Source organism: Peromyscus maniculatus, chromosome 1 (assembly GCF_049852395.1).
Source record: "Peromyscus maniculatus bairdii isolate BWxNUB_F1_BW_parent chromosome 1, HU_Pman_BW_mat_3.1, whole genome shotgun sequence".
NCBI classification, from domain to species: Eukaryota; Metazoa; Chordata; class Mammalia; order Rodentia; family Cricetidae; genus Peromyscus; species Peromyscus maniculatus.
The window spans coordinates 197,858,636-197,872,701 of NC_134852.1; the positions used below are offsets into that span (position 1 = coordinate 197,858,636).

Here is a 14,066-nt window from a genome sequence, read left to right on the forward strand (position 1 = left end):
ATTGCCATTTTGGAACCCTGTTATTAATAATAGTGCATTTTGCTAATTTTATAACCCTTATTTAGTTTTTCTACAGCTTTGTGTAATAAGCTCAATTGATTTGCGCATCTTTCATTGTAGTTTCATTTTTGGGGTGAACTGATAAATAGGGCTCCTTAAAAGGTGCTAATTGATGGATTGGCCAGCAATATGGTTTAGCAGGCAAAGGCCCTTCCTGTGAAGCCTGACAACCTGACTCAGGACCACATAGTTGAAAGGAAGAATTGATTCTCCTAAGTTGTCCTCTGCCTTCCACATGTGCACCATGGCATATACACCCTCACTCTCTCTCACAATAAATAAGTAAATAAAAATTAATTTTTTAAAAAAGGTGATCATTGACTTTGTAAGTTAAGAGTCTGAATGCCTTACAAGGCATATGGAATACTGCATTTCTCTTGGCCTGAATTTTTTAGTTGATATAGTAGTGGAAAGGGAATTCTTTACCATGGCTTAAGGATACATAAACTCTCAGTGCAGCAATCTTTTTATTGTTGATTATTATAGCTTCTATTACTCCTAGAAGTTGACCAACAGGGACCTGAGTTTAGGAGATTTTGTCATTCAGCTTTCATATAGTAAATGCTGAGGCCAGCCCTTTGCCTGCAGGGCCCTCCATCACTGAAGAGAATCTGTGGCGTTACTTTAGGCATTCAAGTGTGGGGGAGGAGTAAAGGCTCTCAGGGTTCTCAGGGTGGATTTGTGCCTTTGAACATGATGGGCATGTGATGCTGTATTCTTGAAACACCAGACGCCTTTTGTTGCAACATTTCAGTCTTCTCTCTCAATATTTAATTTACTAGAAACTTGTTTAGCACCCTTCTATTTTGCATTGCTTTTTAATTTTTATTTTTTAAAGGATTTTAAATAATGTGCATGTGTGTGTGGGGGGGGGGGGTATGTGCACATGAGTGTGGGTGGAGGCACCTGAGTATTGGTGGAGGCCAAAAGTGGTATTTGGATCTTCTGGAGCTGGTGGTTGTGAGCTGCCTGATTTGGGTGCTGGGAAATAGACTCCAGGCTCCTGCAAGAGCAGCAAGTACTCTTAAGTACTGAGCCACATCTCCAGGTGTGTGTGTGTGTGTGTGTGTGTGTGTGTGTGTGTGTGTGTGTGTGTACACATAATTTAAAAAAGATTATTGTGTATTTTTTTATGTGTATGAGCATTTTGCCTACCTGTGTCCCTGGTGCCAACAGAGGCCAGAAGAGGATATTGGGTCCCCTGGAACTGGAGTTATGGATAGGTTAGAGCCATTATCCATGGTGCTGAGACTCCAACCTGGGTCCTCTGCAAGAGCAGTGAGTGTTCTTAACCACAGAACCATCTCTCCAGCCCCCATGTACGTGTTTTAAAAGCTGATGAACTTATGTAGTTGGAGAAAATTTTCAGTTTAAATAAAATATTGCAGTCTTTAACTTTCTACAGTTTTTTTTTTTGTTTTTTTTTTTTTTGGTTTTTTTTTTTTTTGGTTTTTCGAGACAGGGTTTCTCTGTGTAGCTTTGCGCCTTTCCTGGAGCTCACTTGGTAGCCCAGGCTGGCCTCGAACTCACAGAGATCCGCCTGGCTCTGCCTCCCGAGTGCTGGGATTAAAGGCGTGCGCCACCAACGCCCGGCAACTTTCTACAGTTTTAAAGAGTGTTTTAAATTTGAATTTTATTTTTACTTACTGTGTTTTGTGCATACGTGTGTGTGCATGTGCCATGATCTTTGGGGATGGAACTCAGGTCTTTAGACTTTGAAGACTTGCTCACCAAGCGCTTTTACTTGCTGGACCATCGCAGTCTGCCTTTTCAGGGTTTTGCCCAGGAGACTCATCCTGGGTGAAGTTAGCACAGGATGAGATGTCATCTACTGACTGATGCTGTAGCTTTTGAGATGACAAAGAAAAGTCATTTAAGGAGGGTGTCATTCTAAAGTTCTTTAAGGATTAGTAAAAGTTAAGTATTTAAGTATGGGAATGTAGTTGTAGTTGCTGGATTGACACCCCCTACTTCCTTTTTGTTTATTTAAAAAGTTAAGGGTTTGGCATATGGCTCAGTGGCAAAGTGTTATCTTAGCATGGCCCTGGGTTTGATCCCACCAAAAGAGTTGGGAGGATGGGAGAAGTTTAGAAATTTAAATATAATTTGCAAAGAGAAAAAGCCAGGGCAGCCCAAATCTTAGTTAGAAAACTATGAGCTGCTGCTGCTGCTGCTGCTGCTTCCTTCCTTCTTCTTCCTTCCTTCTTCTTCCTTTTTCTTCTTTAGAGCCCCGTCTGCCCTCAGCCTCAGTGTTCTTGCTTAGCTTTCCACGGATTGGAATTGCTGGCATGTGTTACCATACCTGGACTTGGAAACGTTTTTTCCGTCCTGGGGATAGAACCTAGGGCCTCACACACACACACACACACTGTGGAAGCACTCTGCCTCTGAGCTGTAACCCCAGCCCCTTTTGACCTTTTTTTCTTTAGATATGGTATTGCTAAGTTGCCCAGACTGGCCTAAACTCACTCCATAGATTAGGCAGGTCTTGAATGTGTGATACTCTTGCATTAGCTTCCTGTAGCTGGGACCACAGGCCTGACAATTCCATCAAGGGCAATATTTATTAAATGATGGATAGAACATGTATTATGTCTTCATGTAAAATTGATCCATAAAAAGGGCCTGAAAGGCACAGAATGCTCATGGGCCTGGCAGCCAAAGTGGCAGTGCTTTCTACTCTCATTGCCTAAGTTTCTTTTGCCTTTTCTCTCCCTTCATTTTAAAAATGTTCTTAAATTAGAAGAAAGAAAGGAAACAGGTAAAGTTAGAGCCTATTCCACTTATTTTCTAATGATCTGTTTTCCTCAAAGATTTAAGTAGCGTTTACCAGTATGAATAAGATTAATTATTATAATACAAACCAATTTGAAAATTGGTTTTTAAATTGAGCCATAATATGTAAAATCTTATGGTAATGTGCAAATCTGACTATATTCAAGTGCAGTTTCCATACCCATACCAATTGTCTTGTAATAATCAAGAATGCATCCTCTGTGTGGTGTTTGGAAGTTAATACTATTTTGGAAATCACACTGGTATATATATATAGTGGCTTCCCTGGGTGTATGTGGCTCATTATTGATCATAATTTTATTTTGAAATTTCATTTTAAGTAGATAGGGTAAGCCCCTTTAGATTTTTAGTGGTTAGAAGAGTTCTGATGGAGGGTTGGGATGTATGAATGAGGAGAAAGAAGCTCAGATAATAATTCATCAAGTGGTAGAAACAATAGCACAGATTCATATGGAAAACAGAGGAGACAAATAATTCCTGGGAGAAATGCCTTCAAAACTTAACCATGAAGCTCTCACAAATACAAATAAATATGTACATTGTAATGAGAAAGAAGAATCCCAGGTCTGTGAAGAAAGGGGTTGTGGTTGAGTTCTAGACCAGTGGTACTTACTGTGCATTGTGCAGAGGGCTTTGTATGGCTGCATGTGTGAGTACTGCCTCTTCTGACCAGCTGGTTTCCAAGCTTACTCTATTTCTCTGCATTCTTTTTTATATACTTAAACCTTTCTGCCATATGTTTCCGTGTGTGTGTGTGTGTGTGTGTGTGTGTGTGTGTGTGTGTGTGTGTATCTCAAATTGAAATCCTCCTTTAAATGAAACTACTTTTTTACCCATCAGCCTTAAATAAACACTTAGTAAATGTACCATGTCTTTAAAGAATAACACAATAATTAGTAAGTCTTAACAATGGTTTCTTTATATTAGGAATCTTTAATGTATAGGGATTTAATGCTGATGGACTGTAAGTTCCATGAAGGAAAGTGTTGTTTGTCTGTTTGTCTGTTTGATGCCAGCTTGGTAATGACTTTGGCTGTCATGGTATTCACTGTGTAAACTCAAAATGATCATGAACTAGAGGCAATCTTCCTGCCTTAGGCTCTCAAGTTCTGGGATTATTGTTGTGAGCCACCATGCCCCACTAAGAAAGGAAATTTTTTAAAAGGCTAGGAACATAACTCAGTGGTAGAGTGCTTGTCCAGCATGCATCAAGTCCTGCCTCCATCACAAGTAGTACGGAAAAGGGGGAAGGGATTTCTTTTTGTTCATTGTTGTATCTGGTGTCCAGAAAAAGAAAGATACTCAATAAATACTTACTGAATAAATTGTTAAAACATTAGCCTTAAGAAAAATTTAATATAACTTATGAAAATTATTTCAGCTGGGCGGTGGTGGCCCATGCCTTTAATCCCACTGGCAGAGCCAGGTGGATCTTTGTGAGTTTGAGGCCAGCCTGGTCTACAGAGCGAGATCCAGGAGAGGCACCAAAACTACACAGAGAAACACTGTTTGGGGGGGGAGGTATTTCAGTGAAGCTGTCTTTTGTTTGTGGTTTTTTGAGACAGGGTCTCACTGTGTAGCCTTGGCTCACCTGGAGATCAGTATATGAGACAGGCTTGCTGGGAGGAAAGGCATAGTAATCACTGCTCCTGGCTTCAGTGAAGAATACTTTTTTTAATTAAAATTTTCTTTGAGATTTTATTTTTATTTTGAGTGTATGGATGTTTTGCCTGCAGACATGTTTGTGCACCATGTGCATGTAGTCCCTGTGGAAGCCAGAAGAGGGCATTAGATTATGTGGGACTGTAGGTTCTGAGGACTGAACTCCTATCTTCTAGAAGAGCAGCAGAACTCTTAACTCTCTGCCATCTCTTCTGCCCCAGTAAAGCATTCTTGGTTCCTCAGTGCATGGCAGGGATTCTCAAAGCGACAGAAACTTTACATCCTCCTAACTGTCCCCTTTGTTCTCTTTCCCAATCTGAGTATTTCAAGTGCCAGGATCAGCTGGACAGGACTGAAATTGATAGTGCCAAGGAGCCACAGACTTAAATGGTAGCTGTAGATGGCAGAAGTAAAGAGCACAGGAATTACAAATTTCAGTGTGTTAGGGCTCAGATAAGCACTGAAGTAGAATACCAAATAGTAGCTAAGGTGCCAAAGCCAGCTAAAAGGTGGAGGTGGTGAGTTGATGGAGGTGTAGAGCAAAGCAGGTTGACAGCAGTATGCTTGCTTTCATACAGCCAGCACAGGGAGCCATTGGGAGTGGCATAGCATACCGCCGAGGACACCTCTTCATTTAGCTGCTGTTTATAAAATGGGTTGTAGCTTGAGGTGAAGAAACGCTGAAGCAGTGAATAGAACTGACTGTTGTAGCAGTTCAGGGTGATGTCACTGTTTGGCGTGTTGTGTTGTCTAGTGATGCCTTTAACAGATACCCTTTGAAGTCCTCCATCCCCACTTGATAGAGGGATGATGAAGGCAGGAGAAGAGTCCTAGGAAGCAGTAGGTCTGGATTCTAGTCTCTACTTTCTGTGCTATTCTCTAAATTCATGAGTATGAATAGACAAGTACTTTGACCTGTAAGCAGGACTCTAGATTGGATCATTTTTGGAGCTTAGCACCTGTTTTCCTTATTTGAATTAGAGACAGTATGAGTAGGGAATACTGTATCTTGCATCTCATTGCTAATTTCTACTAATTATTTAAAGAAGTAAAAGAACCAGAACATTATCTCACATTCTGTACAATTTTTCTTGTGAATAAATGACTTCTCTATTTTAAAATATGTATTTATTGAGTGTGGTTGGGTATTTAGTATTTTAATTATTATTAAACTATCATAGTGCTCAAGCTAATGGACAGAACTTCATCCTGGGTTACTTTTAGAGAAACATGAAGAATGTCGAGTCCATTCTGCCATGCGTGGTGTCTTATATACTAAACAGAGCTCAGGGAGATGATTCAGTCAGTAAAGTGCCTTCCAGGCAGGCAGGAGGACCCAGGCTCCATCTCTAACACCCACGTTAAACAGACAAGAAAACTGAGCATGTGACGAGCTCTTGTAAGGCAGAGACAGGAGGATCCCTGGTCCTTGCTGGTCAGCCAGCCTAATCGGCAAGTCTGAGGTTCTAGTGAGAGACTTCATTTCACAGAACAAGGTGGATGGCTCCTGAGGAGCAACACCTGAGGTTGACCCCTGACACACACACACACACACACACACACACACACACACACACACACACACACACACACCTGAAAACTACCCACCCCCAGCCTCAAAGCACAATAACACTAACAGTGTTTAGTGTCATTGGAACTGGCACTTGTTTTGCTCACTGAATACACTACTCTCTCCCATCATTTCCTAGCTGAAGGTTTTGTTTCTTCAGCTTTCACAGTCCCTACCCTTCTTCCCCTGTTGGTTGTTTGTGTTTGGACTGTTTCTTGCCCCACCCCCTTTAATCCATCTGGAAAGATGAAGAGGCAGCTGCTATGGTTAACTGCATTTTGGTTAATGAATAACAGACTAACAGGATACATAAAGCATATGCAAACTGTGCAGTGTTAGTTGCTGTCAGGGCCCTAGGGATACAATGCTTTTACTTTAAAAAAAATTATCATGTGGTATTTTGTTTTCTAAGTTACCATTCTTAATACTGTAATGCTACCACAAAGTTCTCTTTTTTTCTGCTTAGGCTGTATAATATTTCATTTTATGATGAATTTATAAAAGATGGTTAAGGTCCAAAAAGGAAACGAATCAGTCAATTATACTTAAGAAGTAAGTTTCCTAGTTCAGGTATATTTTTAGAAAAATAGGGACAAATTTTATGGCATACTTGGTTTTTGGACCTCTAACTTATTTTCTCTTTCTTGCCTTTTGGCTGCTAGTGCTTCTTTTGAATTTCTCAGAGGTTAGAACATGTACTATGTTTCTTGAAAATGTTCCTATCATAGCTGGGTGTGGTGGCACTTGGGAGGCAGAGGCAGGCAGAGTGACGCCTGTTCTACATAGTGAGCTCCAGGCCAGCTAAGCCTGTAATGAGACTGCATCTCATCCCCTCTGCAGCCTTTCTACCATAAGGCCAGCTACAACTTGAATATTGCATTCACCCAACCTTTGAAAATCCCTGTAATCGGCCATCCTGTCTCCTACTGTCCCATCTCATCGTTGTCCTCTCTCTGCAGTGCTCTATGCCCAGGTCTCTGTGGCTGGGCTGCTCCAGCCTGGCGGACAGCATGCCTTCGCTGCGATGCCTCTATAACCCAGGGACTGGCGCACTCACAGCTTTCCAGGTACTTTCTCTGTCTCCGTGGGTTGTTGGTGGGGTGTGTGTGTCCAATTCATTAGTATGTCCTTTCTTCTTTCCTATGATTTACTCCCATCCACCTCTTCTCCTTTATATAGCCTGTATTTCACATCACTCAGTATTTCTTTATGATTAACTTTTAATGTAGACCTAGACTTAATCCATTTAAAAAAATCTTTATCATAATTGGTTTGTCAAAATGAACATAGCACAACTTGGTGGTGGGTTTCAGATCTTGTAGAAGCATTATACTGATTTTTAAAACAATCTAAATAGCAATTCAGATTGTACTGTTCATTCTGGACCTTCATAAGGTCAAATCATGTAATTAGGTGATTGAAATTAGATGCACAAACATTTTATGTTTTTTCTTATGACTACTGTGTTCATAATGCTTGGGTTACTATGCTACTATCCGTGTGTGTGTAATGTATCAGAACTATTTGTTACTTGTATATTAAAGATGATTTCTAGTTTCAGAGTGGTAAAGCTGTAGATGCATTGTTCATTTTGAGACAGTCCATTTGGTTTTACATGATTGGTGGGCTCTAGCTCCTCTCAGTCTTTCTTAGAGGCCAAGGGGTCAGTTCCGTGATGTAAGAGAAGCTATAGAAGAGAATAGAACATTGGAGAGGAAAATGAAAGAACTTGGTGCTCAAAGCTTATGGGTTAGGGTACCATGGATGATTGTTTTCTTGATAGAAGTGTTGTCTATTCACTTCAGGTATTTGGAATTTGTGTTTAGCATTTTATAATAAAATAGAAAATGGTCTTTTTTTTTCCTTTTAGGTATATTTTAGTTTTATTTATGTGTATGTGTATGCAGGTGCCTGAAGAAGCCAGAAGGGAGTGTCGTCCTTGAAGCTGTTGTGTACAGGCAATTGTGAGCCACCAGACATGGGTTCTGGGACCCAAACTCAGGTCATCTAGAAAGAGCATTTAACTCTCCAACTACCCCAAATTGTTTTTTAATTGTGTGTGTGTGTGTGTGTGTGTGTGTGTGTGTGTGTGTGTGTGTGTGTGTTTGTGTGTGTAGCGGGGGAGTGTTTGAGACAGGACTAGGTTCTCTAGAACAGACTAGCCTCAAAACTGGAATTATAGGAGTGAGTGAGCCACATGCTCAGCTATTTACCTAGTTGTTTTTAACCTATGCAGTTCAGTATCTGTTCAGAGGAAATTCACAGACAAGCTGTAACTAAATATGAAAGTACCCATGATTAAGTCTTAAGGAAAGAAAGGACTGACAGTTACCAGTCTTCAGCGATACTGTTTTAGCAATGATCATGCTGGAGACTTTAATTTTCCTTTGTACAGTTTAACATTAATAATCTTCCTTTGCTTATACTCTAAAATAGTAAAACATGTTGTCTCTAAAAATAGGTAAATCTTTTAAAATACATTGTCACTGTCTAAGTTAGGATTTTTATTACTGTAACCACAGCAGTTCTTTTTTTTTTTTTTTTAAAGATTTATTTATTATGTATAGTGTTCTGTCTGAATGTTTGCCTGCACACCAGAAGAGGACATCAGATCTCATTACAGATGGTTGTGAGCCACCATGTGGTTGCTAGGAATCGAGCTCAGGACCTCTGGAAGAGCAATCAATGCTCTTAACCTCTGAGCTGTCTCTCCAGCTATTTATATAAAGGAAAACATTTAATTGGGGCTGGCTTACAGTTCAGAGGTTTAGTCTATTATCCTCCTGGTGGGAAGCATGGCAGCACACAGGCAGATGTGGTACTGGAGAGGTAACCCACAGTTCTACATCTGGATCAGCAGACAACAGGGAGTGGGGAGGAGAGCAGAGCAGAGGACAGGAGAGGAGAAGAGGGAGGAGGGAGAGGGACACTGGGCCTGGCTTGAGTATTTGAAACCTCAGAGCCCACCCCCCAGTGACACATTTCCTCCAACAAGGCCACACCTACTAATAGTGCCACCCCTATGGACCTGTGGGGGCCATTTTCATTCAGACCACCAGAGTCACCTACTGTTAGTATGATCTGATGCTCCTTTTCTAAACCTGTTAAGTGGTGGCTGTAGACTTGAGTGGACACATGGTAATAGTTGTTGCTTTTACCATCATCATCATATACATTGTTACTTTGTTAGAGAGTATATATGATAATCTGAGAGTGTCAATTCATCTCAGGGTGAATTGTGTATTGTTTGTTTTTTTTAACAACTATCCTGCTGAGGAAGGTACTGACCTTAAGAGGAACTCAGTCTAACTTCTGCTGATTTTGAGTTTTCTGTTTTTGTTTTGTTATTGTTTTGTTTGAGACAGAATACCACTTTATAACCCAGGCTGGCCTGGAACTTTAGTGCATCCTGCTTTGGCCTTCTAAACCCTGGAATTATAGGTGTGTGCCACCAAGCCCCGCTAACCTATTGGTTTTTAGTTGATTTCATTGAGTTTAATCAGCCTGTAAAGTCTCAAGGAATAGGCTCTTCAAGATTGGCCTCACTTTAGGTACACACTTTAGGGTTTCCACAGTCACTCTGGGTTTGGTAATTTGCTTGAAAGTATTCAAATAATTTACTGAAAGCAGTGATACAGTTTATTAACAGGAAAAGGATACAGGTTAAACTTATCCAAAGGAGACATCCAAGGGCCAGAGAGATGATTCAGTGTGTAAGGATTAGTGACCTGAATTCAATCCTTGGATCTCACAAGGTAGCATGCAGGAAAGAACTACTCCCCCCCAGTCCTCAGATGTGTACACACACACACACACACACACACACACACGCACGCACGCACGCACGCACGCACGCACGCACGCACATACATGCACACATGCACGCACAGACTCACAAATAATTTATTTCATTTTATGTGTATGGGTGTTTGCATGTACGTCTGTGTACCACATGCATACAAGTGCTTGCAGAGGCCAGAAGAAAGTTTTACTCAACTGGACGGGAGTTACAGATAGTTGTGAGTCATCATGTGAATGCTGGGAATGAAGCCCAGTGCTCTTAACCACTAAGCATCTTTCCAGCCCTAAGTAAATAATTTTATGAAGTACTTAATTAAAAACAAAACAAAACAAACAAACAAAACAAACAAAAACCCCGAAGAGACAAATAGGAAAGGATCTTGGAGGAGTTGAAATGTAGAATTTTTAATCATCTTCTTTCCATGGAACCATGAATGTTACAGCCTCCCAGCCACAGTGTATGGTAATATATACCAACCTCCAAAGTTATGTTTATTGAGATTTATTTGCTTACTGCCCGCATAGCTGGCTTTTAGTCTCCAGCCCATCCCTGTAGGCCACACAGAAGCCTATCCTCTTGGTGTTAAAACTGATACAGTGTGGCTTCAAGCTCTCAATGTCAATTATATTTCCAGTGTCTAAAGAGACCCTTCTGTCGGCAAGAGGTCAATAAGCCTAGAGATCACTTCTTGATAACCAAGGGTAAAGGCCAGATTTCTTTTTGAATCAGGTTAATTCTTCACTACATAGGTGTCATAACCTGTTTTGGGAATGCGATGAGACCTATTTATCTTTGTGTATATAGAAGCCAGTTTTTTTTTTTTTTAAAGATTCATTTATTTATTATGTATACAGCATATATGACTGCAGGCCAGAAGAGGGCACCAGATCTCATTACAGATGGTTGTGAGCCACCATGTGGGTGCTGGGAATTGAACTCAGGACCTCTGGAAGATCAATTAGTGCTCTCAACCTCTGAGCCAACTCTCCAGCCCCAGAAGCCAGGTTTTATTTGATAATTTTTATATATGTGTGTGTGTGTGTGTGTGCATGATTTTTATATTTATATTCTGTTGTGAAATGAGCATGAAAGCTATGAAGCCACATAATCCCAAAGACATACTCTCCCCAAACTGATTGATTCTGTAAAAGATGTGCAGAGATTAATAGACTGTTTGGAAGAGGGACCAGACTGGAGTCAGGGCTAAGTGGTGAGAATACCTGCTTGGTGTGCACAGGACCCTGAATTCTGTCTCTGGCACCATAAATACTACAAAGTAATATTGGTCTAATCAGAGTTGAGCTAAGAAGAATAGGGTAACCTGTGCTGCTGAGGATCTAAACTGAGCAGGAATCACTTAAACAGAGAGAGACTGAGGGCAGGTATGGCTCGGGTGCATTAACACCTCCCCACCCCCACTCCCCATCCCCACACAAGACAGAACTATCTCAGAGATGACAGAGGAAATGGAAACTTACTGAGAAAGTCCTAGGGAAGCTACTGATGACCTAATCACTTAGGACTCAAGGGGTCATGGACAAGGTGCTGGAAGGATTTGAGCACAGCTTTGACCCGATTAGATGTGTAACACTCTGACTATAGAAGGGTCGTTTCACTAACATTATTCTTGTGTTTTGAGGAAAGGTCTTGTGTAGCCCATGCTGGCCTTGACCTACCCATCCTCATACCTCTTCCTCCAAAGTCGAAATTATAGCCCTATGCCACCATACATATCAGTTTTACTGATTGTGAGGACAGTATAAACTCTTTAAAAATTATTGAGGGAGCCGGGCGGTGGTGGCGCACACCTTTAATCCTAGCACTCGGGAGGCAGAGCCAGGCGGATCTCTGTGAGTTTGAGGCCAGCCTGGACTACCAAGGGAGTTCCAGGAAAAGGCACAAAGCTACACAGAGAAACCCTGTCTCGAAAAACCAAAAAAAAAAAAAAAAAAATATTGAGGGAAAGAGAAAGGAGAAGGAGTGCATCTGGGGGAGAGGGGAGCTGTGGGGAGAGGAGGGAGGGAGGGGAAACTAGTTGGGATGTAATATATGAAAAAAGAATAAATAAAAAGGAAAAAAATTTTGAGGGACTGTAAACTTATTTTATGCATGTAGCTTACTTCTGTGATACTTATTATTTGAAATGAGAGTACAAAAATACTATTAATTTATTTTAAATAATTATAATAAACCTCCAGGATATGGAAGCACACAACTGTAATTTCAACAATCTGTAGGTGGAGGCAGGAGGATCATAAGTTCAAGGTCAGTCTAGCTACATAGCAAGTTTGAAGCCAGCCTGGCCTACATAGATCCTCCCATAACAACAACACTAACAACACAAATGTACGTCATGTTGATGAATAGAACTGCATGTGGGAAGGGGGCTAGGGCTCGGGTTACCTGAAACCTGAGCCTGGCTCTGTTCTTAACCACTGAGCAATCTCTCCAGCTCCAGTCTTTCTCTTTGAAGGTGATCGATATTGGGCTGGAGATGCAGCTCAGTTTGTGTAATGCTTTTCTGTTGTGCATGAGGTTTTGTTTTTGATCCCTAGCATTTCATAAATCAGATGTGATGGCACATGTAATTCCAGAAGGACCAGAAGTTCAAGGTCATCCTTGGCTACATAGCAAGTTTGAGACCAGCCTGGGATACATGAACCCTGTCTCCAAGAATAGTAATTAATAATAATAATTTATAGCATATCTTATATAATGTTACATTTATATAATTGTAAAATAATATAAATATTATAATATATTATATAAATTTTAATTATTATTATTAGTTAACATACTTCCATTAGTCGGGGATGACATAACTGTGCATCTGTGTATTCATAGGCTTTTATAGACAAATAATGGTTTTCAAATGTTCTTATTGTTTGTATTCTTATTTTAATTATAAATCAGACATTTATTACTAGCTGTGGAAAATACGAAGAAGTTTGAAACTAGCAGCATTTGCCCAAACTCTGATGCATCTCTGTCTTGTGTCCTCTAACCACTCTCTGAGGACCCTGCCCGCACAGCTGTTGCCTGTGTGTCTTTACCTCTCTAGGTAACTCTTGGTCTTTAAGAGACTGAGCTTAGGTTGAGATGGGATAAAACCTCTGTGATCTTCACTCCTTTCCCTCTCAGGCTGGTCACACATTTGTTCCCAGACTGTGCGGCCCCAGTGCTGGGCTGCCCCAGGGTGACGAGTCTGCTCCGAGTGTTTGTGTCTTTGTCTTCCATTAGACTGAATTCATTGAAGGTTGGACTAGGTTTTGCTCATTTATTTTCCATTGTCAAAAGTAATATTTCATACTTTTGCTGAATTAATGAATGAGCAGACTTAGATAATTTGAAGAAAACTATCCAGTAACAAATACGGGGTAAGAAAAGAGGAAGCATTATGTTGCTGGTAGTCCCTTAACATACATATATACAGATGTTCTGTATTCAGAAAGAAATCATGATAATTAAACAGTCATTCCAAACATCACACATTTGCACAGAGAAAAGAAAAACATGCTGAATCTGATTTATGGGAAGTCCTCCAATTTTATATATTTGGCTTTCTTACAACTCACTGTGATGATCCCCTCTGAGTTAATTCTGTGTACTGAATTTGGACTCTTGTTCATGAACAAATGCACATTTCAGGCTATTAAAGACTGGCACTGCCAGCCAACTAACAGTTCAGTTTCAGTGATGTCAACATCTTTATCTTCACAGCAGCGTGTATTCGGGCAATTATTTGACTCTTTCATTGCAGCTTACCCCTTACTTTGTAAAAGAATGCAGTAAAATTAAAGTGTGGAATATGATGAGCATCAGGCTAGAGAAAAGTTGAAAATCATCATATTGATTGAAAATGATCCTTTTAGTCTTGATTAAGTCCAGTTTTAAAGCATATGTGTGAAGTGTTAGAAATACACTTTTGAAAATCATGTCTTTAAAGTGAGGGGACTTGGGATGGCTCAGAGGGTGAGAGGTCTTGGTGTGCAAGCATGGGGACTTGAGTTCAAACCACAGCATCCACACACTAGCCAAGCGTGCCTGTGTGCGTGTGCGTGTGTGTGTGTATGTGTGTGTGTGTGTGTGTGTGTGTGTGTGTGTGTGTGGCCTCTTATAACCCGAGCCGCGTGGAGGGTGGGGCAGGATGGCTGAAGCTTCCTTGCCACCAACATG

General features: G+C 40.7%; 1 protein-coding gene across 27 annotated transcripts in view; it reads left to right on the plus strand.

Annotated features, from left to right (window-relative positions):
* Btrc (beta-transducin repeat containing E3 ubiquitin protein ligase) overlaps positions 1 to 14,066 on the plus strand; it is a 188,629-nt gene that overhangs the window by 71,322 nt on the left and 103,241 nt on the right. For 17 of the 27 annotated variants that reach the window (XM_006988185.4, XM_006988186.4, XM_076563209.1 and 14 more), the window contains one exon: positions 7,048 to 7,155. The exons of 9 other annotated variants lie outside the window; for them this stretch is intronic. In XM_006988185.4, coding sequence (XP_006988247.1) covers positions 7,048 to 7,155 — 108 coding nt within the window. Of the gene's footprint in view, positions 1 to 7,047; positions 7,156 to 8,000; positions 8,091 to 14,066 lie in introns of those variants that run through there. One more of the 27 variants, XM_042264401.2, reaches the window with a different exon arrangement.